Source organism: Hemicordylus capensis, chromosome 1 (genome assembly GCF_027244095.1).
Source record: "Hemicordylus capensis ecotype Gifberg chromosome 1, rHemCap1.1.pri, whole genome shotgun sequence".
NCBI lineage: Eukaryota > Metazoa > Chordata > Lepidosauria > Squamata > Cordylidae > Hemicordylus > Hemicordylus capensis.
Genome location: NC_069657.1, coordinates 242,848,934 through 242,874,863, shown reverse-complemented (window position 1 = coordinate 242,874,863; position 25,930 = coordinate 242,848,934). Strand labels below are relative to the sequence as shown.

The 25,930-nt window shown below is 42.8% G+C and overlaps 1 protein-coding gene across 3 annotated transcripts in view; it reads left to right on the top strand.

Annotated features, from left to right (window-relative positions):
- Nucleotides 1-25,930, top strand: part of COL4A2 (collagen type IV alpha 2 chain) — a 253,515-nt gene that overhangs the window by 113,197 nt on the left and 114,388 nt on the right. For all 3 annotated transcript variants that reach the window (XR_008313134.1, XM_053283866.1, XM_053283865.1), the window contains exons 5-10: nt 14,639-14,773; nt 14,864-14,908; nt 17,609-17,725; nt 19,722-19,793; nt 24,745-24,780; nt 24,884-24,946. Coding sequence is in view for 2 of the 3 variants with exons in the window: in XM_053283866.1 (XP_053139841.1) it covers nt 14,639-14,773; nt 14,864-14,908; nt 17,609-17,725; nt 19,722-19,793; nt 24,745-24,780; nt 24,884-24,946 (468 nt within the window). In the remaining variant the exon portion in view is untranslated. The remainder of the gene's footprint in view (nt 1-14,638; nt 14,774-14,863; nt 14,909-17,608; nt 17,726-19,721; nt 19,794-24,744; nt 24,781-24,883; nt 24,947-25,930) is intronic.

The following is a 25,930-nucleotide window of genomic DNA, read 5'->3' as shown; positions in this document are numbered from 1 at the left end:
CCTCTTCCATTTCTGTAGAATGCAGCTTGTTTCTGCCATACAAAAGTGTGGAAGGTCAGCTGTCCTGTTAAGGGAGCGCCATGCAGCTTTCCTGTACCTTATATAGACTGTTCGAATAGTGCTTATTGCATTCTTGTAGATAGTTTTTGAAATTGTTCCCAGAAACTCAACATATATTGCTTAAATGGAAGAGAAGTAAAATGTCTTTCTTGTAACAACTATAATGTGCATGTCAATTTGAGCTCAGTTTAAGACAGAGTTTGGCCAGAAACATACTTTGGGTATGTTAGTGATATGTGGGTTGGGAAGAAAATCATGTTCTCAAAAAGTATTTAAACATCATAATAACAAAACCAGATGTAGTTATTGGTGCCTTTTAACGCCTACTGAAAGAAAACATCTGTGCTAACTTTCTGAATGTTCTTGGTCTTGAGAAGACTCCCACACAGATTTTTTTTTTTTTAATCATGTGTTGTATTTGCTCTCTTTTGACTTTTTATTACTGACTGTGTTCATACAGACAGGTGCTGGTTATAACATTATCCTAAAGTGCTTAATGACCCAAGCAAAATGTTCACATTTAAAATGACAGGCTGTAGCTGAAATCCCTGATAGCTTCATGGTATTTTATATTATTGTAACTTAATGCAGGAATCAAAACAATTTGATCTTACATGAGAAAATGTAATCAAGCTCAAAAACTGGTTTTCTTGTCTGATCACAGATTTGCCTGTACAGTGTCTAGCCTTTTGGAAACTTCAAAACCTGCATTCAATCAATGAGATTTAAAATTGTTTAGAACCATGGTGTGTTGTGCTCAAACCAGAGTCTGATATTTTGATTTGCAGGTGAACCCATGAAGGCCTTTTGAAGATACATTGTGTTGTAAGATGCATCTTTGATTCTTCTAATAAAGAATGAGGATTATGTACATGCTTTTGAAAAACTAAGGCTGCAATCCCTAGAATAGTGCTAGGAAGTTGGTCCTACTGCAATCAGTTCAAATGGCTTCTGTAAAAATGTTTAGAATCCACCTTCAAGCATCTTAAGGATCTGCAACAATAATTTGGCACATTGTAGTTTATAATATTTTAGAAATTCAATTGATGTTACATGCCAGTTGGTTTATTATTATTTAACAAAATCACGAAACTGATTATTACAGAAAAGAATTCAGCTGTTGAGCCTTACCAGAATAATATGATTCCACTTAACTACTAGGATTTCAGTTGAAAGTTCAGCATATGAACTTAGGCCAAAAATCCATCTAAAATTAGTTGTGACTAACTTTAGATGGTGCATCCAAACAACCTAACTCTAGCAAAATGCAGTTCTGTGCTGTCCCAACAATCAAAGCATAACAGCATTTTAAATGTCAGATAACATAGCAACACTGAGAGGCATTTCCACGGTGTCCATGGTAATACTCCTGACTTACACCAGTCATAGTGTGGCATGCTGATTATGCCCACACAGCAGCAGAATGTCTTCATTATGTCACCCCACCAATAAAGCTCGAGGATACGATAGCACCTTTCACAATGGCACAGCCAGCATGAACTCTTAATTGACAGGGATATAGCAAGGTTGGAGTGGGCTCTGGGACAAAAAGTGAAGATGAGCCCTTCCCTCCCATCCCCGCGCCTTTTCCAAGAGAAGTAGGAGAGTGAAGAGCAAGATGTCACTCTGCTAGTGGGAGAGGTCCTCTCCCTCAGAGGCCCAGGGACATTTGTCTTCCCCCATCCCACTGCTCAATTATAGCTGCGCCCCTGGTAACTGACACACTACACACTGACACACTACACAGTTCCCTGAAGATGCAGGTTTGAATCACCTTATATCTCAAACACAGTTTGGGGGGAAACCAACCTTCTGAGAGGCAAATACATAGGGAAGACAGTCCACTGTAGCACTCAAGAATTCCAGAGCTCAGTTGGAAAGAAGCATCCCCAGATAACGCAGGAAATTGGTTCAAGTCCCACCGAGGGGAGAATTCCTCTCTGAGAGTAATGAGCAGTTTGCCAGGCAGGGAAAAGAGATCCATTATGAGAAACAACAATAAAAGTCCCAGTTGTACATTTGGAACATAGGAAGCTGCCTTCTACTGAGTCAGACCATTGGTCCATCTAGCTCAGTACTGTCTACACCAGAGATTCTCAATGTTGGGTCCCCATATGTTATTGGACTTCAACTCCCATAATCCCCAGCCCCAGTGGCCTTTGGTTGGGGATTATGGAGTTGAAGTCCAATAACATCTAGGGACCCAACATTGAGAATCCCTGGTCTACACAGACTAGCAGCAGCTTCTCCAAGGTTTCAGGCAGGAATCTCTCTAGCCCTACCTTGGAGATGCCAGGGAGGGAACTTGGGACCTTCTGCATGCAGATGCTCTTCCCAGAGCTGCCCCATCCCCTGAGGGGAATATCTTGCAGTGCTCACACATCTCCCATTCAAATTCAAACCAAGGCAGATCCTGCTTAGCAAAGGGGACAATTCATGCATGTTACCATTCAGCCACCTAATGGCTCAGCGGGGAAGTAACTTGCCTAGTGAGCAAGAGGTTGCTGGTTCTAATCCCTGCTGGTATCAGGCAGCAGCAATATAGGAAGATGCCACATGGGAGATGGCAATGGTAAACCCTTCTTATATTCTGCCAACAAAAAGCTCATGGCTCTGTGCTCACTAGGAATCAACACCCACTTGACGACACAACTTTACCTTTTTACCATTCACAGGAGACAACTTCCCTGGTAGCTCAGCAGGAGAGAGCATGGAAAATGGGACATGAGGGTTTGAATCCTTTAATAAGGAAATGTTAAACTGGCCAGTCAAAAACCAAATTATCTTCTATTTTTTATTATTTATTTTATGTACGTATTATTTATTTGATGTATATGTCACCTGTCCTAAAGTGACTCGGCAGTTTACATTCAAATAAAAAACACATAATAAAACAATAAGAATAAACATTTAAACCAGATTAAAATTAGAACTAGATATCATTAAAAGCTAGGCTAAAAAAAGATAGGTCTTTCAGGCTCTCTTGAAGGCCTCCAAGGAAGATAGCGGATGCCTAATCTGGATGTCTAATTTGCAACAAACATGACAGAAGCAAAAACAAGGAGAAGGGAGTACTAGAACGCAGTTTCCCAATGCTACAGACCAGCTCCCTAATCCCACCGCTGCAGAGACTGGCACATCATCTTTGTGACACCTCTGCAGACCAGCTCACAGACTCAGCCATTTATACTAGGATTAAGGGGACATTAGACAGGGCTGTAGGTTTGGTATACATGAGGTTACAGGTCAAAATCCTAGATATGGTCACCCATTAAAAAGACCTGGGAGAAGCCCACATGCACAGGAACACCTTAGGGAGTCTAGCTTTTCATCAAGGCCCACCCCAGCATGGGGGGAAAGGGTTACCCTTCTCCCCCCATGCCACATTCCTGATCCCGATCAGGGACTTCTTCACCTGCTATTTTTCAAAAACGGTGGGAATATAACATGTTTCACATCGTGCCTAGTTTAAAGGTACATTTCTTTAAACATGCCTAGTTTAAAGATACATGCCTAATCATGCCTAGTTTAAAGAGACAGAATGGTTCTAATCCACAGTGCTGAGATGCATGAGGGGGTTCCCTCTTGCCAGATGTGGAAAAGGGAAGAGCCCCAAACATTCACCATACACTTTGCCATAGATGGAAATGGGAGGTCTATGGTCACAGGGGACTCTGGATTGGAGCCCTTTGGTTGACATCAGAGTAGTCTTTTGATAGTGGAAAAGGAAGAGGAGCCTGTGAGTGAGAGCTTCACTATTACCTCTCTGGCTGCACAGCCTTGGGTGTGGACCAGAGAGGGGGTTTGGCAAGTTACTATGGCTCCAGAAGTGCCCCTGTATCACCTGAAAATGTGGCTTTCACAGAACACTTCTCAGCAAGCACTTCTATGCTGCTTTAATGTTAATTATGCCCTTATTTGTCATGTTAAAAAGAACAGGAAGAACCAAACAGCTGAATCATATGTCTGGAATTTATTTCATTTCCTGGGAGTAAATGTCATATGTCTGGACAGCAAAGTTTAAGTGGACAGTAAATTACAGGGCAATTAGGCTAAACTATGAGGTTTTTCCCCTTCCATGAAAAAATGCAATTGAGATTCCTTTGATTTTATTTACAAATGCATTATTTGCAGCAGAGTCTAAGAGATGTGTTCCAACACATTTCTCTAAACCAGCACTGGAGATAAATCACGTACTTCTTCCCTACTCTCACTGAATTTTGGTGTCATGATGCTGCCCCTTTCAAGGCAAATGCAAAATTTCTACATTTTTATTAGTAACTACTAGAGATAGATTATTTCTTTGGAGCTTAGAATATAAGCGAAGCTAGTTTTTTTTTTTTTTTTTTAAGAGAGAAATAGCTTGTCTTATTTTCTGAGCCAGTCTCACTTCAGAAGTTGCCCATCACCAACCCCTCCCATCCAGCCCCCCAAATCTCCATCCATCCCTTCCCATTAAATGGAATTGACATGGCAAGATTGGCAACAGAAGGAGCAGTGGTGCTCCAACCTGGAGATTTCCTGGACAGCAGGCTTTAGTGCAGGTTTTCTGCGAGGCTTTACTGTATGTTCGAAGTTACCCCTAAAACCTGACACAAAACATGGATTCCTTTTACTCCGGATATAAATCGAGCTACCCTCTAACGCAGGATGAAAAACCTAAATTTTGTGTGAAGTGCTCTCTGATAGCTTGCAGGGACTTCGGGGTAAATTTGGCCAATATGTGAACGCACATCTCCATTCTGAGTGTGTGTTCCATACCTTTAAAAGCCAGGTGTGAAAAACTTTCAAGTCAGGAAGGGAGCCCCCCCGTCCCCCAGTATCTGGTGTACTGATAGAGTAGCTGGGTGGGCAGGGGGAAACCTGGCTCTTATCGTTTTCTTAAAGGCTACTGTGATGTCGGTAGCCTTTAGGAAAACTACACTTCCTAAGGGACTCCAGAACTGTTCATCCTAGTGCCAGAGAATGAGACACCTCTCCCTCTTTTTTTTCTCCCGGTAGGAAACTAAGCACAATTGTTGCGCCCACCCCTATGCCTGGCTACGTTGAGTTTAAAGGAAAGAGCATGTTTCAAGCATCTGGGAATGAAAGGGTAGGAAGAAGAGATTTGAGGAACTGAAGGAGTAGTCTGGAAATGCACCAGTTCAGATTTTAATCTGAATTTGGTAGCTCTTATTGCTTGCCTCTTCTTTGAGGTAAACATTAATAGGCCCTGCCACTCTTATCTAGGCATGAGATTGGTGAGCTTTGGCCACATCTCTGTTATAAGTTAGTCAAAGACAGCCGTCCTTCCTATGCTCTACCATGTGCAATAAACCAACCAGCAAGAATGAGAGCTAACCTTGATTTTAAAAAACCCAAATCAGATCAAGGATCAATGCTATTTAACATCTATCTATTGATTTATCCTAGGCGTACCCGTCACTAATCTCATGCGTGGCAGCTCTCGTGAGAGAGCTGCGGATTAGCGATGGGGATGGGAGGAGAGGCGGGCACAGAGGAGAAGCAACGGCCGGCAGGAGGCAGCGCAGGAAAAGCGGCCGTCACCAGCCGGCAGATGGCCAGCTGAGGAGAAGCGGCGGCCAGCCGCTGAGGAAAAGCAGCCTGGCCACCGAGAGAGAACAGGCTGGGGCGGGGACGAAATGGGGCTGGAGGGGGGGAAGAATTGAAGATGGGGGAGGAGAGACAGGGAGAACTAGGGGCGCAGATGCTCTACACCAGGTCAGCTAGTATAATATATTTAATATAATGTGGAACAATAAACCAGTATTACAATTTAAAAATCATACATCCTATGAAGCATAACAGATATGTATCTTTGTGTATCATATATTTACAATTTTCATTATAGTCTCATTCTAAATATACAGTTGATCTAAAATATCTTCTCCAAATCCCCATAGCCATTGGATATATCCAACTGCTAGTTTGTCCCTCTTGTGAAAAGAAATAGCCAAACTTGTTTCAGTTTTCACTGTCTTTAGGGGTGTGCACGGAACCAGTTTGGCCAGTTTGGTTCAAATCTGAAGTGGATTCGACCTGGTCCGGATCTGGCTGAACTGGATCTGGTCTGGTAATTAAACCAGGCTGAACTGGTTCACAAGCCGGTTCAGGGGATATACTTGTAAAGGGGGATCCGGTGAAGATTCCTCTTTACAAGTACAGGGGGTGGGAGGCCCTTCAGGAGGTAAGGGGCGGCCGGGTGGAGGTGACGAGAGATGTAAAGAGCTGCTTACATTGTCTGCATGGCTGCTGGTGCTGCTGCTAGCCACTCCAAGCACTCTCCCTCCTCCTTTTACCAAGCCACCAGCTCAGTGGCTGCTTGGTTCTGGCTTCCATGCATGCACGGAGGCCACTTGCTTGGCATCTGTGCATGCATGGAGGCCATTTGCATGGCCATGTAAATGGCCTCCACACATGTGGAGGCCAGAACCAAGCTGCTGCCAAGCCAACGGCTTTGTAAAAGGAGGGAGGAACACGCTTGGGGTGGCCAGCGGTGGCACCGGCAGCCACGCCAGCAGGGTAAGCAGCTCCTTATATCTTTCGCCGCCCCCACCCAGCCACCCCGTACCATGCAAAACCAGTTCACCTGAACCCGGCCTGGTCCGGTCCGTGACCAAACCTTCTAACCAGCCCCAGTTCGAGGCAAACCGGTTCTGTACAAACTGTTTGTGCACACCCCTAATGGTCTTCCTCAATGACCTTTCAGTTTAACACTCATATTATGGACAGTCCATGAAATTCATATTCCGTCCTGGGATCAAGCTAATGTTTTTGTTCTCTGGGAGCCGATGGTAGTAGTTAAACTTGTTAGTTCCTCCTGGGATCAAGCTAATGTTTCTGTTCCCTGGGAGCTGATGATAGTAGTTAAACTTGTTGTCAGTCCTATGATTTATTCTAAATCTCCAAGGTCAGTGTCTTCAGCCTTCAATGTGAGAGCCATTTCTCACTGTGCTGGCGTCTGCACGGTACTGCAGCTTTCTCAGTGTGCTGGGAGGGCCCTTTAAGAGAGATGGAGCCCTTTCTTAAAAGCTCTGTGGGGAAAGCACTGAGAAGGACCACATTTCCTAGCACTCCATGCACACCTTCCAAGATGGTGCAGAGGCTCAAGAGGGCTCAGTTTCCCTTAAAGAAGCTCCATCAGCACTGGGGAAAGTGTTGTACTGCAAGGTGAGAATGGTTGGAAGAAAGAAAGGAAGAATTGCTTTATAACTATCTTTGATCAGATACTACACAAAATACACAATGACAATAGTACTGTACTGACATAGGAATTCTATCCCACAACCAACGCACTACTGTTCAACAACTGATTAATAAATATATCTAAGTAGAGCCAAATGTTAACTGTTGGCAAATCTTTATGGCTGCCACACAGAATTTGGCGATGTTGTGCATCATAGAAGATTTCCTATCTAATAAAGGAGTGTGGCAAAAAAATCATCATTTCAACCAAGGAGCTGCAACAAGAAGGGAGTAATAAAACTACATTGACTGTCATTATAAAAAGGACAATATAACAGCACATGATGGACAGATTTGTTCTCACTTGAGCCACAGGGACAGGTTCGTCTGGCCATAGAAACTTTAGTAAATTTCCCGTATAGAACTGCTGTTGGCAAGACATTACATCTTGCTCTAAAAACATTCTTTGGTGATTGGGCAGAGAGAGTGATAATAGATAGCTGGCAGGTTCCTATTTAGAGTAATCAAGTCACTCTCTTATAGCCACTGGAATAAGGCTTATGCCATTTTGGTGTTCTATATTTCTGTATCTGCAGTCTTCAGTTCTATATCTACAGTCCTCTGTTTGAGAGTCTTCTTGGCTTGGTCGTATCCTAGTATCGAACAATATTCTACAGAAATCATTCTACAGAAATATTCTACAGAGAATGGTTGTCTCCGCAGAGTGCCAGGGGGACACTGCAGATTATTCAGCTTTGGCCAAAGCTTCACACAGGCCCAGTAAACATTAATCAGGAGGACGCATTTAGGGTTGTTATACAGTGAAGAACACTGCACTAAGGCATGGGCATTTGTCCACAGGAATGGGTGCACATCTGATAATCACATTATTGCCACAGTTGACAGTGTGACAGGCATTCAGGTTTTACTGGTTTCCAAGGGGGAGGACTGCTTGGTGAAAGAGCCTTTCCTTTGTGTTTCCTGTTCAGAGTTGTAATAAAAATAAGTATAATGAGCCTGCTATTTGTAAATTTCGACAGCAGCACTACAGGCCACTAGATGGCTGCCAAAGCTCACCTGTTCCATATATACGGCTATGAAAATATCTTATGCTGCTGCTGTATATTTGTTACAAAATGCCTATGAATGGACATGTCTGCTTTTAAAAACTCTTAACTTATTCCACCATTTGATAGTTTGCAACCATTTGATGATTCAGTATGACTGAAACACCACACCTAAGCCAGTGGATTAATTTTTCTAGTTTTATAGAACTGGTAAGAAAAACTAACCAACTGGCTAGATATGTATATATTTTGCAGAGTTTTCCCTGAGATTAAAATATATTAATCTTAAAAATCGTCTGTTCTGTTCCCATCTCTATCAAATTGCTTTCACTGATTTTTCAGTAAGCAGGCAATTCTATTTTCACTGCAGAGTGTCTCACTTATTAGTGAAAGAAGGTGTGCAAGGCACATCTGCTTCCCTTCAGATACAGCAACAAAGACTGTTGGCCATTTTTGGTGGAGACCTTCTTGTCTAGAGTATTAGCAGTCTAGAATAATGCCTATCCCTGTCTGATCTAGTTACCTGCAGTTGTTGTCCCAGTCTTCAAACTGCAATAGACCAACTGAAAGTATTCCTTAAAAGTGCATATGCATTTCAGTCTGCCCATATTACTAGGAATGTAGACAGTGGGTGCCATCTACTGACCATTTTCAAGCATTAAAAACTACCAAAATCAAACATGAAGGTTTTTCTCTTTTTAAAAACTTATTTTATATTTCCCTGTGTCAATAATAAACATATTCCAATGTTCCAGAATAATGTAAGCCAATTAATGACTAAACATGCATACAAAAATGAGATTATTATCTTTGAAGATCATTCTTTGAGAATGAGATGGCAAAATTAATTATAAATGTAAAATGTATAACATTTATTTATTTCCTCCAAGTGGTCTTGGAGGAAACTTACTATCTAGACCCATTTGCAACCGGCTTAGGGCAGGCTTTGGGGTTGATAAGGCCTTGGTCGGCCTAAAAGATGACCTTTGCCAGTGAATTGACAGAGGGAGTGTGACTCTGCTGATTCTTTAGGATCTCTCAGCATTTTTTTATACCATCGAACATGGTATCTTTCTGGATTGCCTGAGGGATTTGGGGATAGGAGGCACTGCGGTTCTCCTCCTTTGTCTCGGGTAGATTTCAGATGGTGGCACTTGGTGACAGTTGCTCTTCAAAACAGGAGCTATTATATGGAGTCCCTAAGGGTTCTATTCTGTCACCAATGCTTTTTAACATATACATGAAACCACTGGGCAAGGTCATCGAGGATTTGTTGATGACACCCAAATCAATTTCTCCCTGTCATCAATATCAGGAAATGGCATTAGCCCCTTATATGCTTGCCTACAGGCAGTAATGGGCTGGATGAGGGATAATAAACTGAAGCTGAATCCAAGCAAGATGGAGGTGCTCATTGTTGGGGGTCATGCTGGATGAGGTTGCACTCCCCCAGAAAGAACAGGTTTGTAGCTTGCGAGTGCTCTTGGACCCGGGTCTCACCTTGGTGTCTCAGGTTGAGGTTGTGGCCAGGAGCTCTTTTTATGAGTTATGATTGATTCAATAACTCTTCCCATTCCTTGAGGAGAATGAACTGAAAACAGTGGTACCCCAGCTGGCAACCTCCAGGTTGGACTACTGCAATGCACTCTAGGTAGGGCTGCCTTTGTACGTAGTTTGGAAAATTCAGTTAGTTCAAAATGTGGAAGCCAGATTGGTCTCTGGGGTATCCCAGAGAGACCACAATATGCCTGTTCTTAACAATGTTTTGTACTTTGCTCTGTACTTTTAAAGCCCTGAATAGCTTAGATCTTGGTTACCTGAGAGCACACCTTTCTCTTTCCCACTTCTCTATAAGATCATCAGGAGGGGTTCATCTTCAGGTGCCACTGGTTCACTTGGTGATGATCTGAAACATAGGAACATAGGAATCTGCCTTATACTGAGTCAGACCATTGGTCCATCTAGCTCAGCATTGTCTACACAGACTGGCAGCAGCTTCTCCAAGGTTTCAGACAGGAATCTCTCTCAGCCCTATCTTGGAGATCTGGGATAGGGCCTTCTCAGTTGTCACCCCTAGTTTGTGGAACATGCTCCCTGTGGATATGAGAGGATTATCTTCCTCAGAGGCCTTCAGGAAAGCCTTAAAGACTTATCTTTTTAGCCTGACTTTTAATGATATCTAGTTTGAATTTGAATTTTAATGAGTTTTAATCTGGTTTAAATGTTTTCTGATTTTAATTGTTTTATTACGTGCTTTTGATTTTAATGTAAAGCCACTTTAGGAGCCCTGTAAAGCCCTGAGCCACTTTAGGAAAGGCAGTATATAAATTGAATAAATGTAAATAATATTCCAGTAGATCCAATCAAACCTCTGTATTTTTTTAAAAAAAATCATGACCGTGTCTATTAACACAATAGAATATTAAAAATACAAACACTTCAGTTGGAACATTCTGGTTCCATTGAGTATTTTAATATGTTACAAAGCAATTCCAACTCTCCACACATTTCCTAACCTTAGCTGTTCCCCTTCTCCCTTCCCAAAAGCTTATCGAATGTGTTTGACCATATGTAATGCCCTTCAAGATATTTTGTCATGGTAATGTACAATGATTAGCAGCTGCAACAGATGGTCTCTGGGCCTGGATCCATTGTAGGTGTGTTTGTGAGCATGGAACAGAGCAAGAGTGATGCCACCTGAATGCTTTTCTAGTGCTATTGCCTTAGCTTCCCTCCTCTATCAGAGAAAAAGAATGTAATGAACAAGAAAGTACTTACCCAACACCGATAAGGAGCTGTACTGGTCTGCTATGTATGCAGCAACTGTTACACTCCATGTACTAATTTGTTTATTTTAAACATTTATATGCCACCAAAAACTTGTTTCTCTAGGTGGCTTACAAAATTAAAAATACAGACAGAAACATTCAAACAATTGACATATTTAAAAGCAATGCAAACATTTTAAAACAATTTAAAACCTACTAAACTAATCCAAAGCCTGGCTAAACAGGTATCTCTCGAGATTCTTTCTAAAGGCTGCCAGGGATGCTGAAGCTCTAATTCCAGACAGGAGTGCATTCCTGAGTCTTGGGGTGGCTATCAAGAAGGCCCGGCACAGGCTCCTCACCAGATAAGCTGGTGGCAATTGTAAGTGGACTTCCCCATCATAGTAAGTTGTGAGGCCCATTGAAGAAGGTTGAGGTTGTCTTAAATATCCGGGACCTAAGCCATAAGGGCTTTATAAGTAACTAGGACATGAGGTCCATTGTTGACTGGGCAAAGTCATTTTGTGTAGATTACACATGTAGGAAAAATAAAGAAATTAAATAAATGTCATAGAATTTTTTATTAAGTGCGCTTGCAAAAGAGAAGTAGAACAGTTTTAAATTTGTAGGATTACAACATCAAACATTATTTATTTTATTGAATAATTACCATACATCGTAAATTTGCATATAAGAAAGATTTGCTTCTCTTGGGCATGATGTCATTTTTGAATTAGCGACCTGATTATTGAGTATAAAAATCTGTAGAGAACAATAACAATTAAAATATTATCATTATATTTGGAATTTATTTAAGGCGGAAAGAAAGTGTGTGTGTGTGTGTGTGTGTGTGTTTTCTTTGTATTTCTTTGTGCACTTTGTATTTGTCCTGTGTATTTGTGTGTATTTGTTCTTTGTGCACTTTGTATTTCTCCTGTGTATTTCACCGTGTGTTTGTGCACTCTGTATTTCTCCTGGAAATTGGCAGCCAATATAATTCTTTTAAGATGCGAGTAATATGGTCTCTTTGGATTGCCCCAGAGATTAGCCTGGTCGCCACATTTTGCACCAACTGCAGTTTCCAGACTACATACAAAGGCAGCCCAGTATAAAGTGCACTACAGTACTCAAACCTGAAGTTTATGCCTCACTGTTATAAAGTAGCTTTCTTCCAGAAATTGGCACAGCTGGCATATCAGCCAAAGCTGATAAAAGGCACTCCTGGCCACTGCCTCAATCTGTGGTATGAGAGAGAGGCTTGGACTTGGGAGTATTTACAATTTACGTTTTAGTTTCTGTTCAGGACAGGCAGAGCTAGCCCATCTCTTGAAATACAGCCGTCCCCCCCCCCCGCAATGTGTACCTCTTTCTTGTTTGGATTCAGTTTCAGTTTGTTATCTCTCATCTAGCCAATTATCCAGGGCCATCCCTGGGGGTGGAGGCTGGGAGCAAGTGTGCGGGGCCTTCTTAATATTTCATATGATTACAGAATCATACTGACTGATGACATACTGTGTAAATAGTGTGAGTGAGTTTGATTGGACATGTCAAACAAGCTTGGACATATAGTGCGTTTGTAAGGGGAAAAAACACATGCCCCCTGCATCACAGTTCTTACTCAGACCTTCTGGATTGCAAATCAAATTTAGCATAGGGCACTTACCAAAAAATAATAATTGTTCACAGTTAGCTCCACTTTCGCAGAGTGAAGTACCTTATGGATAGAGAGAAGTCTTTCTGGGAGCTTTACTGCAGTAGCAAAAAAAAAAAATTGATAAAAATATCAATGGATTGACCAATCTGCTTCATATTAAATACACAGAGCTCGCCCACCCTGCCCTACATCTGTGCTCAATATCAAAGCCCTATGCCAAGCCATTCCAGGAGATCTAAAGATTGGGGCACAAAGGGTGTGCTTTATCCTTTTTTTTTTTAATGAAGGCAAAGGTAAGATTCCTCCACATGGGGGTGGAATGATGGTCCAAGGGGAGGTTTCAGTTCCAGAAGTTTTTGTAATTTTCTACCATGAAACAAGCCATTTGTCGGATTTTTTTGATGAGTTTATAAAACAAATTCAAAAATTTATTTAAAATCAAGAAATTGACCAATCTACTTCAAATCAAATATACAGAGCCCTCCCACTCTGCCCTACATCTGTGCCCAATATCAAAGCCCTATAGCAAGCTGTTTCATAAATATGTGAGGGGTGTGTATGTGCAATAACCACAAAAGGAAAATCCCATACCATCTATTGCTGGCTCTGAGGAGGAGGAAGGCACAGGCTTAGCTATAGGGTAGGATAGAGGGCATGCACAGTGCTCTGATGGGCAGCCAGTGCTGGCCACTCTGTCTCCTTTCTTCTCTGCTGCCTGCAGGCATCCTGCCATCCACATTGGAGAGCTTCAGGGAGGCCAGCAGAGAGGCCTCTGTGAGCCCAGCCGGACAGCTGATAGTCCAGTGGGGGGAGCTGTAGCTGCCTGCCCTGGGGAGTCTTTCAGTAGCAGTCAAACCTCCCAATTCTGGCCACACCCATGCTCCTGGCACATGGTGGGGTGCAGAGGAGGCATCTCAGAGCCCATGCCAGTTGCAGGGCAGGTGTAGGGCCTTCAGGAATGTGGGGCTGGGGGTGATCTCTCTGGTCAGCCCGCCCTAAGGACAGCCCTGCCATTTGCACCCGCAGGCAAGCATTTAGGAAGATAATAGCATATACTGATGAAGCTGTGATGGAGTAATAGATTTGCTTATCATCAGCATACTGATAGAACCTTTACCAAATCTCCTGATGGTCTTCCCCAGAGGTTTCATGTAGATGTTTAAAAGCATTGTAGACAGAATGGAACCCTGTAGGACTCCATATAGAAGCTTCCATTTTAAAGAAGAACAGCCTCCAAGCAACGCCATCTGGGATCTGCCGGAGAGAGGTTGTCATAGAACCACTGCAAAGCAGAGCCTCATGCTTCCAGCCCTCCCAGATGAACCCAAAGGTTGATAGTTTCAAAAGCTGCCAAGAGATCTTGGCAAAAGGGACTGGGAGCATTTAGCCACAGGAGTGACTGTCATCCACCAGCAGAGAGCATGTGGGAGTTCATGCCCACTTGCACTTCAATCTTGGGTCCTCTGTGTAAGAAAGACTGCTTCTGACTTTTGAGGGAGGGAGGGTTGTTTAACTAATATAGTTTTACCAAGACACATGTATCAAAACTGAATCGGGAGAGATGAGAAGCATTTGCAGCAGTCCTACTCTGAGGCAAGCAGTCTTTGCTTACCTGTGTGGGTGCTGTGTCCTAGCAGCTCCAGTTGTAGAAGGGAATTGATGCCTATTTTTGTGGCTCAGTTCTGAGTTCTGAGAGGACAAGCGTTAGTAATGTCTAATCTTCCTATATATGTTCTGATATATATATAATCTTCCTATGTATATATTGATCTGTGAATTGGAAATTACATACATCCCTAACTACATCGGTTATCCTTAACTTTTCCTGTTCCTGATGAGACTTTTGGAAAATGACCCCTTGTACTATTTTCCCCCTGAAAAATTGTTTTTGCTGTGATTCTTAGGGCCTACCAGGACAACTTGGACAACAGGGACCCCCTGGGCCACCTGGAGTGGAAGGTATCCCAGGACTGCCAGGACACAAAGGTGACAAAGGTGAAAGAGGTCGACCTGGAGTAACTGGACCAAAAGGAGAAGTGGTAATTACAAAACTTTTAATAGGTTAACTTGACTGTTAATCATTCCTTTAGTTCATTCTCATTCTTACCGTGTTTCTTTTTTCATCCTAGGGACAAAGAGGGGTTACTGGGTTTTCTGGTGCAGATGGTGTTCCTGTAAGTAACCACACGTTTCATACATTGATATCAGGAAGTCTTTAGTTTATGTAATCTCCTTTTTGTTCATGGTTCAGAATAGTTTCATATATATATATATATATATATATATATATATATATATATATATATATATAAAATTTCAAATACAGATTCACATATTAGGCAGTATATAAATATGATGAATTAATAATACGAGTATGACAAATATTTATATACCGCTTTTCAACCAAAGTTCCCAAAGCGGTTTACATAGAGAAATAAATTAATTAATTAATTAATTAAATGGCTCCCTGTCCCCAAATGGCTCACAATCTAAAAAAGAAACAAGAAAGACACCAGCAACAGCCACTGGAGGGAAGTTGTGCTGGGGTTGGATAGGGCCAGTTGCTCTCCCCCTGCTAAATAAAGAGAATCACCACTTTTACAATGTACCTCTTTGCTCAGTTATTACAGAATAACTGAGCAAAGAGGCACATTATTACAGAATAATCATTCTGTAATATCTCTTTTAAGTAATAATGGTTATAGTTTATAGCTGCTTGTATGTAAAGCATTCTGGGAAATGAGAATTACATATTTTGTATGTTAAAGGCAGTGAATGTTTAGAGACTTAGGGGTTTTTTTAAATGGCAAAGGATTCTGAGCAAATGATGAAAGGTTGTGAATTCATCCTTCATTAAGCACTCAAAATAAGAGCCATGAGAAATCATTATTGTTGCAATACAACTCATTTTTTCTAACATTCTAATGAATGCCTTATGGTATAAAATAATAAGCAAAGAACCAGACTTTCACAGAAATCCTCAGGCAGATTTCCCATAACTGGCTTTCTCTGCAGTGCCCTTTGACACTAGAACTTTTCCTGCCACCCACATACATAAATCCACCAGTGTTTCAAATATCTATTTTTAGATCACTGCCTCATTCGTCTGTCCTCTCTGTGTGTCACTTTTCAAAGCCAAAACCAGAAAAACCCTTTCCCTCTCAAGTTAAAACTTATCTGTCTTTCTACCAGAGGCCCCCACACAGTCTCCAACCAAGCCTTGTGTTAATCTAACCCCGCTTTTACATGAGTGTCTGACTGACCCACCCACCCAACATCCTACCCAGCCCTGCATTCTTCTGCCATCCAGCTAGTCCCACCACAGGCAGGAGCGGGCCTAAACTCCAGCTCCTGCCTGCCATGAGAAAATGCTCCCCAAACCTACTTTGAGGTTGCTCACTTAAAGTCAATTCCTTCCACTAGGGAAAGATAGGAAAAAACAAACCCTCCACCAGCCAAGGATCTTAGCAGTTTCCTTGCTGGCTGCCTTGTGAGCCTTCTTGATCTCTGAGGGGGGTCACATGCCCCCATCCAATGAATCCTGGGAACATCTCTGTGAAATGGACCACAGCCTGGGGAAATTTTTAAATCTCCACCAGGTCCTGGACTGAATTCCAATCCCACAATTTCCCCCATGGCATTCCCCCCCAAGTGAATAGCCAGCACATCTGCAGAGTTGCCTCCCTTGGCCAATTCAGAAAGGAGAGGCATGTGTTCTTCCCACAACATGTCTCTCCTGCAGACCTGATGGATCTCTGCCTTTGGCGCCAGCCCCAGATTCAAGTCTTTATCATTCTTGAAGGCCCTGAAGGGGATGCTGTGGACTGCCAGCCAGATCAAGGCCACCCACGCCTCATTTCGCAAATCTAGGGGAAATAACACAAGGACAAAGGTCACCATCCGCCTTCAATTTCTATTTGGGAAAAAGGCCAGTATGCACATATGCCCTATAGGCTCATGAACACCAGGGCCCGATGTTCTTCAGCATAGCCTCATCAGTGTCTTCAGCTGCTACTGCTAATGCAGCCCAGTGCAGAAGGAATACGAGCCCAAGCCCTCAGATGGCAAACCAGCCACAGCTAGTGAGCAGCAAGAAACACCCAAGAACTGAAATTGTGTAAGAGAAAGCCCATTATCATGCACAAACCTGAGATGGGAAGGTTCTGATTTCATTTGGGAGCATTCCAGAGCCCCGGGGCAACCCTAGAGAAGGCCTGGTGCATATGCACTGCAGTGAGTAATGAGGAGCATCGGCACATACCTTGAGCTTGACTTGTGGCACAATTGCCAACAAGGTTGTCCACAGCTTGTCTCAGTAGCACTTTGACAAGTGTTGTTCACACATCTTTGGATTATATTCATTGCATCTCTGTGGACATCTGTCAGTTGTACCACATTCCACACATGTTAAGTACACCATGCAGCACCTGCTTGGGTTTCAGATCCCTGGTGTACTCACAGTATATGCCCAGGCAAGATAACCCCATTTAAAGGAGACACTGGGTACAGGCAGTGCCATGTGGCTAAGCTATTCTTGCTTACTTGGTGGTGCATTTAAATTGGGTTGTAGCAGGGTTATTTCTTTGAAGAAAAGAAAGAAAAATGATAACATTGCCCCTTCTCTTCCATTCTTCTCAGCACATTGATTGTGGGTGTGTCTAGATTTCCCTTGCTACTGAAGTTTTTTCATATACTCTGGAACATCTGGTTCAAATGACAGTGATATTTTTGAGAATTGCTCGTTCCCCCTGAATTTTCCCATGGAGTCATTGCTTGGATTAATGGTGAAAACATTTAAGAGCTGTGTAGAGATTAAAAAGCAGATACCGGAAACAGATGGCAGATGCATACTTATATTTATTCTCATTCCACAGGGTCATTCAGGTCAAGGAGGGTCAAGGGGGAAACCAGGCCACGATGGCTGCAATGGGACCAAGGGAGATCCTGGTCAACAGGGAAGTCAGGGAACTGGAGGCTCACCTGGTTTCTCTGTAAGTAGCTAGTGCTGAAAAGATAAATGTAATATAACCGTATTGTTGTTGTAAAATGGTCTTTATTCATTTTCAGTGAATCTCCCTTGTGGTCTCAATGATCCGAAGAGAAGTGATAGATTTTATCACTCAACAGGAAACTTGGTGGAACATCCTTTTGGATTTGTCATATTAGAGTTATGCATTCAATTTTTCAAAAACTGTAAATCTCCCAATGCTGTGTGATAGTTCACAAGAACCATCTGCTTTATATACGCTCCAGACTAACACTGCTTAGAAGACTACAAACAGCAAACTGCTGCTCACCTTGTACAGCAAGTTGTCACCTGGTGCTCTCTCATCTTATGTAGTCACAGACCATTGTGTCTTTGGAGCAGTAGGAACTTTGGAACCTTCTCCTTATGGCTAGCATGGCACTAGCCTTTATCCTGCATCAGTAGCTTGATAAATATACAAACATCATGGAGGAAGCAAGGTGCTTTATTGAGGGAGCGAAAGCATCTTTGCTCTGTTTTTCTAGTTAGTCCAAAGTAAGTCAAAGCCGTTGTGAAATTGACCAGAACCATTCACAAGCAGCTTCTGGGTTATCAGTTCTTAATAAGAAGAAGCTGGTGTTGATGAATTGCTGAAAGGGAAAGGAAATCATGTGCTTTCTAGGAATGTGCAATTCAATCAGTTCGCAAATCAGTTCACAACAAAATTGGGGGCAATTCATAAATTTGAGTATGAATCAAATCACCCTTTAGTTGAAGGGGCTGTTTTGAGATTGAATCAGCCCTGATTTGGCACAAATCAATTCATGGGAATCATGCAACCATTTTGGCAGGCCCTTCCCCCTTGCTGATTGGTTTTCTGGCACTGGCTTCCAATTGGCTTGAGATTACCTTGCTTGAGATTACCTTGGTTGGCTTGTTGGCATTCAAATCAAGTGTTGGCATGGGCAACTGTGCCCCCATTGCCTCAGGGGAGGGAGCAGGGAGGGGAAACACCTTTGGAGGGAATTTCAAAATGTAAATGAAATGCCCAAGAACCTTTTTGTATGGGGCAATATAGAAATGTACTAAATAAATATTCAAAGGGACTGGGAGTCAGAGAGACAGAGCCCTTATGAAGAAGAGGATACATCAGGATAGGAGGAAGGATTGTGTGGTTTTCTTTTCTCAGCACTGAGTATATTGCTGCTATTGCTGGATCTCAGATTGACAAAGACAGAACTTGGGTGCCTGCCTGCCTTGAGTTGTGGTTTGGTCAGTTTGTGATATAGTGTTGTGCCAAGAAACTGGCAGTGGCAGCTCAGTGCGCGCTCTCTCTCTCTTTCTGTAATATTGTCTTGGTGATTCCTGTTGGATGAGCTCCATAGGCCTTGAGACAAACTTGTACTTAAAGTTCATTCACTGCTTTGGTTTGCTCTGCAGTCTGCAATTGCAAAATGTATTCACTCAGTCAAAATGTGTCTGAAGACATTGCTGTAGTTGATCTTATGGCTATGCTTGAGGGCTGCTAGGACTGCTGCTGTGGCAGCTGTTGCAAGTGGGATGGAGTCATAGTTGTGTGTGAGAGAGCTACATGTGCCAATGATGCTGCTGCAGCACAGGCACTGTGGCTGGGAGTAGATTCTGGGTCAGTGATTCTTTTTTGACCATCTTTGGACTGTGTGTTTGGCAAAATGTGATGTTCTGTGTTGGGAGACACTGTGTGTGCTTCTGTTCTGCTGTGTTGTTTTTCAAGACAGGGTTGCAAAATGTGCTCTGCTTGTTTTGCCCATAGGGAACAATGGGGAACTCAAATCACCCTATTGTTCCCCATGAGTAGGCCTAGGAATACCAACGTGGGTTGGGAGGTGCAGTGTGATGGGTGCTACCTACCCTGGGTTACTGGATGGCATATGTATAGATTCATGTGAATTTATTGAAAGGGCTCCATAAAACTCTTGTGCCACTGAAGTCAAGTGCTCATGGATGCAAAAGTTAAATGCCTTTGTCTTCAATCAATTTAGGGAATCCAAGGACCCAAAGGTCAGAAGGGGGAACCATTTGTGCTGACTCCAGAATTAGCCATAAAATTTGTGGTAAGTTTGTGCAGCACTTATGAATTGATGGGCTTTTATGCACATCCATTGTTTTTTTCTGATGACTAGATGGTGTGTTTCCACATCGTCATGCAAAGCTTTGGAGAGCCTCAAATATTCCTGAATATGTGAGGAGATGGTGCCTTCCAATTATGTTCTGAAGTCTGATTTTCCAAGGGAAAACTTGTCTGGCTTCTTCATCACGTTGCCAATTGCAGACTAGATATATATTGAAAATATCCCAAATCTCCCCCAACCTCCTCTCCTTCCCCTGCTCTTCATGTCTTTGCTGCAGAAGAACTCTAAGGATATGGTGAAAAGAACAAAACAGAAGTATTAATAAAAATAACTTTAATAACTGCACCTATCCCAACTATGATATCACGCTACCCATGCTTTATGGTGATAACCTCTGCACTTTGGGGGTACAAAAAGGAAAAGAATTGGAGGAGCAGAAGTAAAGAGCTTATAAGGAGCATTGAGGAATTGCTGCCATATACACCATACACAGAAGCCCTATTTGAACATTATATCATACAAGTGTCAGTATTATCTCTTGTTTACACAGTCAGACAGGTGTTATTGACTGGTTTGTTTTATCCAGACATCGAGTCCTTCCCAAGGACCTGGGATGCCAGAATTTTATTGTCAATGTTGTTGCTGTTATAGATATCGTCGCAGAATATAGGCTGTTCCCAGTAAAGCTGCTTTTTGTAATTGGCTGATGTCAATTGGCTGATGATGATGGTGATGATTATTATTATTACATTTATATCCCACTCTTCCTCCAAGGAGCCCAGAGCGGTGTACTACATACTTTTAAGTTTCTCTTTCACAACAACCCTGTGAAGTAGGTTAGGCTGAGAGAGAAGTGACTGGCCCAGAGTCACCCAGCTAGTTTCATGGCTGAATGGGGATTTGAACTCGGGTCTCCCCAGTCCTAGTCCAGCACTCTAACCACTACACCACACATGCTTCTCTGTGAATGACTGCACATGTACTCATTTTACTGTACATCCTAAATGAGAACTTGAGTACAGATCTTCTCAAATAGCCTCTCGAATAGGAAGAATGACTGTACATGTGTAAAGTGTGAATAACTACCTGCATACAAATTCATATGTGCTTACACTGCCGGCAGATTCTACATGCACTAAATATAATGAGGGAAATGGGGCTTTTATGTACAGCTGTACAGACTGTATGCAAATTATGCCTTCCTTTAATATAACATGTAAACAAAACTAGAAAGGCAACTCTAGAAGAGCCCTCTGAGATAAAGTATCAGGATATTATTGCTTAAAAATAACCGTCTGAACACATAGAAGTGAGTCTTGCAGAGCATTCTTTGCTTTGTTTCTTCTCAATCAGGACCAGATCTATCTTGGAGCAGTAAACTACAGAGAATAGGCAGTTATCTTTGAAACCCATAAAAATAAAAATCTCTATTTAGGATGACAAAGTGGTTTACCTAGAAAAATAAATAAATAAGATGGTTCACAAAAGTGCTCACAATTGAAAAAGAAACCCCAGGAAGAAACCAGCATGAACCACTGGTGGGATGCTGTGCTGGGGGTTGGTTGGCCCAATTGTAACAGCATTTCCCGAGTGTGGGGAAAGCCCCCAAATAGCCATGCTCTTGCACACAAATGCCTGTGCTTCATAAAGGCAGGGCTTAGCCAGGGCTGGCCCAAGGATTTTTGGTGCCATAGGTGAAGTATGACTTTGGTGCTCTCTCTGCTCCACACACACCTTTGATACAGAGAAAAATGAGAAGTCTCATTTACCTGGCATTCAAAATGAACAGTATACACATAAAAATACATATTTTATTTATTGTTTTTTAAAATCTCATTAATCAGTTGTTTTTCAAGTTGCAACTGTCTTCCAAAGGAACCGGTTTTTGGGAAGCTATTCATATCTTTATCCCTTGATGCTGAAATAAGTCTGGTTTTGAGTTCTATAGCTCGTGACCCTTTTTCCCTGGGCCACTGATTTGCGTAAACATTTAGAAGTTTGCATTTCCTGCTTGGGATTGCCTGGAAAAGAAGAATGAGAAGTGTTTCCAGAATTTTGAAAGGAAATAAACAAGTTTCTGGGAAAGGGAACAACGTGGAAAATCTCAGCCATCACTTTGCAAGTTATAAAGCAGCAGGGATTTGCTAGCACAGAGCACAAGAACGTTGTAACTTAAAACCAAATTATTTTATTCCTTTTGCTTTTTCTCACTAGCCCTATTTTCCTGATTATCTTTCTTGATCTTAGCATGCAAAGACAGAGGTGCCATTAGGTACTTTTGAACCCTGGACCTAATGAACGTATGCCCAACGCCTTTCCGAATTAAGCATTCTCTACACACACACACACACACACACACACACACACACACACACACATTTTCCCACAAACCCACAGGTCTCGGCCAGAGTGCATTAGAGAGGGGAATCATCACCACCACCACCATCATCAAACAATAAATAAAACTTTATTTGTTAGCCACCCCATAACAAATTGTTATCTGGGCGGCTCACAACACAGCATTAAAACATCCAATAAAAACACATAACACATGAAATCACAACACACTAGAAGAAAAGTGGGGTTGGGGGGGCAAAATACAATACAAAACAATTTTAAAACTTTTTTAAAAATCAGTTTTAAAAATTAAATTTAAAATTCAAAATTTAAATGGCCTGAGTGTACAAAATGATCTTTACCTAGCATCTAAAAGAACAAAGTGATAAAGCTAGGTGAACCTCACCAGGATTTCTATTCCATAGATGGGGTGCAACCACCAAAAAGGCCCCCTCCCGAGTAGCCACCTGCCTTGCCTTATTTGGCAGGACATTTGGAGCAGGGCCTCCAAAGAAAATCTTAAGGTCCAATTTGGGACATATGGGGCAAGGCACTCTCTCAGATAACCTGGTACCAAGCTAAATGAAAACCAGCACTTTGAATTGGGCCCGGAAACGGACTGGGAGCCAGTAGGGATGGGCCCGGACCGGTCCAGAGGCCATTCTAAAGGCCTCCGGAACGGTCTGGAACGGTCTGGACCTGGGCGGTCTGGTTTGGGTGGGTGGGGGGCTTTAAGAGCGGGTGGAGGGTTTACTTATCCCTCCTGCCTCTTTCCCGTTCTGGCGCCGTAAGTTTAGTAGTAATTGGGGCGGCAGGATACCTCCCTGCCGCCCCTTCCCCGCTGTTGCTCTGCAAAACTCCCAGAAGTTCTTTGCGCGCGCGCACGTCACAGAGATGTGAAGCGTGCGCACAATGTGTGTGTGCACAAAGGACTTCTGGGAGTTTTGCAGAGCAGCAGCGGGGAAGGGGCGGCAGGGAGGTATCCTGCTGCCCCTATTACTCCTACAATTACGGCGCCAGAACAGGAAAGAGGCGGGAGGGGTAAGTAAACCCTCCACCCGCTCTTAAAGCCCCCCACCCACCCCAGTGCCGGACCGCAGTTTGGCAGTTCCGTGCACACTCCTAGGAGCCAGTGCAGCTGATGAAGTACTGGGCTAATATGATCAGAACATCCAGTCCCAGTTAATAGTCTTGCAGCTCTGTTTTATACCTGTTGCAGTTTCTGGGCCCTTTTAAAAGGTAGCCCCACAAACAACACATTGCAGTAATCTAAGCGAGAAGTTACCACAGCATGAGTAACTCTGGCCAAGCTATCTCTATCCAGGTAAGATCTTTGTTGACGTATCAGCCGAAGCTGATTAAAAGGCAACCATATAGCCATGTGGTTTTCTTGGTAGAATACAGGAGGGGTTTACCATTGCCATCTCCCACACAGTATGAGATGATGCCTTTAAGCACCTTCCTATATCACTGCTGCCTGATAGAAGTGTTTCCCATATTCTGGGAAACGCACCAGTGGAGATTCAAACTAACAGCTTCCTGCTCTCTAAGCAGGTTACATTCCCTATTTACTTCCATCTAATTAAGTGTGGCCGTGCCCCTTAAAGCTTAGTGCTATAGGTAGGAGTGTGCACAGAACTGCTCCATGTGGTTCGGTTTCAGTACAAACCAGACTCAACCTGATCTACCTGGTCTTCCAAACCGACTGGCAGTTCGGGTTGTGCCTAGAACCAGGGTAAGGTAACCTTCCACCTGCCCACCCTTTAAAAACCCTGTAGGGTTCCCCCAGTTCCTTACCAGATTCCACTTTACATTCCTTCCTTCATTCATTCATTCAATTTCTATATCGCCCTTCCAAAAATGGCTCAGGGCGGTTTACACAGAGAAATAATAAATAAATGTAATGGCTCCCTGTCCCCCAAGGGCTCACAATCTAAAAGAAACATAAGATAGACACCAGCAACAGTCACTGGAGGTACTGTGCTGGGGGTGGATAGGGCCAGTTACTCTCCCCCTGCTCAATAAAGAGAATCACCACATTAAAAGGTGCCACTAGAACCGGTTGAACCGGGCCCAGTTTGGCTTGGACCCCCCCCCCCCAACCTTTTGGAGGGCTAGTCCAATTTGAGCTCAAACTAGCCACACTGGTTTGTATACCCCTAGCTCTAGTCAACTGCCTAGTTCATCTGTTTGGATGGGCTGTCCCTAAGATTAGCGCTGTATGTGCACTGTTGTTTGAAACACATGTGCAGCATTAGCCAAGGGTGTCAGCCAAGATCTATATCACATCCATTGCAACTGAAAAAGCTACCTATGCCAATTTTGTAGTGTTAATTTACTCTATACAGCAGTATGATTCTTTGTGATCAAGGAAAAGAACTTTTGAAGGGGCTCTTTCCATGCATCCATGCATCCATCGTGTGTGTATATTTGTTTTCTATTCCCTTTTAATTGTTACATTCTGCAAATTATCATAGAGCATTAAATACTTTATTAGATCTTCTAAAGGAGTGTTTTGTCTTAAATTCATTTAGTAGAAACTATTTGTGTTAGAACTGTATAGCTTATTTACCATTTTAATTTTATCTTTCTCTAGGGAGATCCTGGCGACCCAGGTTTTATGGGCTTCCAAGTAAGTAGTATAGCCACAAATAACAATGATGTAACAATAATAGACATATTTAAAATAATTTAGGGACAATTGGGCCTTTAAAAACATGTTTCTTGACTTATAGGGTCCTCAAGGTGCCCCTGGTTTGGTGGGTGCATTTGGTCCATCTGGAAACCCTGGTCTACCTGTAAGTATTACCAAATGCAGAGATTATAATATTAGCCTGGAAGTAGTACATCCATCCTTTAGCTGTTCTGGGTAATGATTATAGCAGCAAAAACGACCAATGCAGTTAGTGGCAACACAATGAAATGTAGGTATGTACTGTGGTCACAAACTTGAGAACTCCCTAGTTAGAAAGTGCTGTTTTGTAATAAACATAAACACTAAACTGATGAATGAAATAATAGGAAAACTAGCTGAACGCACACAGAGCATCTGTGCGCTAGTGCACTCAGCCTTTGGCCTCCCCTCCGGAGATTTCGCTCACCCGTTCTCAGTCTGTGTAGACAATAACTGAGCTGGATGGACCACGGGTCTGGTTCAGTGAAAGGAAGCTTACTAAATTTCTGTGACCCAACATTGATCCCTGAGTGAGCAGAAAGTCACAGACACAGGATCAGGCAGGGCCAACCATAGCGCCTCTTTTCTCCTCACACCCCACGAAGGAGACTGCAGGAAGGAGTCGGATCTGCTGAATGCATTTGTGGGAGACACAGATCTGTGCACTTGGATGAGTACCTGTATGCTTGCATGCTAGAGGTTCCCAGTTCCCTCCTTGCTCAGTGTAAGGCATTTTCCTATATTCCTTTGACCCAACATCCCTCCTGCACGTGTGCACACACACAAGCTTAAGTAGGGGCACCCTAAGTCTGACTGTCTGTCTGTCTCTCTCTGCTCAGATCCGCCCCCCGCCCACCACCAAATTTCTTTGCCCAGTCAGATCCACCATCAAGATGCAGAAACATGCTTACAGGGAGCAACAAAATACGCCAAAGTCAGTTGCTTGGGAGAATGGAGGAAAGAGAACTCCAGATTTTGAAAGGTGCCCCTTTCTCTCAAACCAACTGGAAATGACAGCTGGTTTCCAGGCTTTCCTTGGCGTGAAGACAGTAGTGCCTATGGAGGGGGTGGGTTTTGCTGTGTTCCATTTGCATGCGCTCCCTTCACA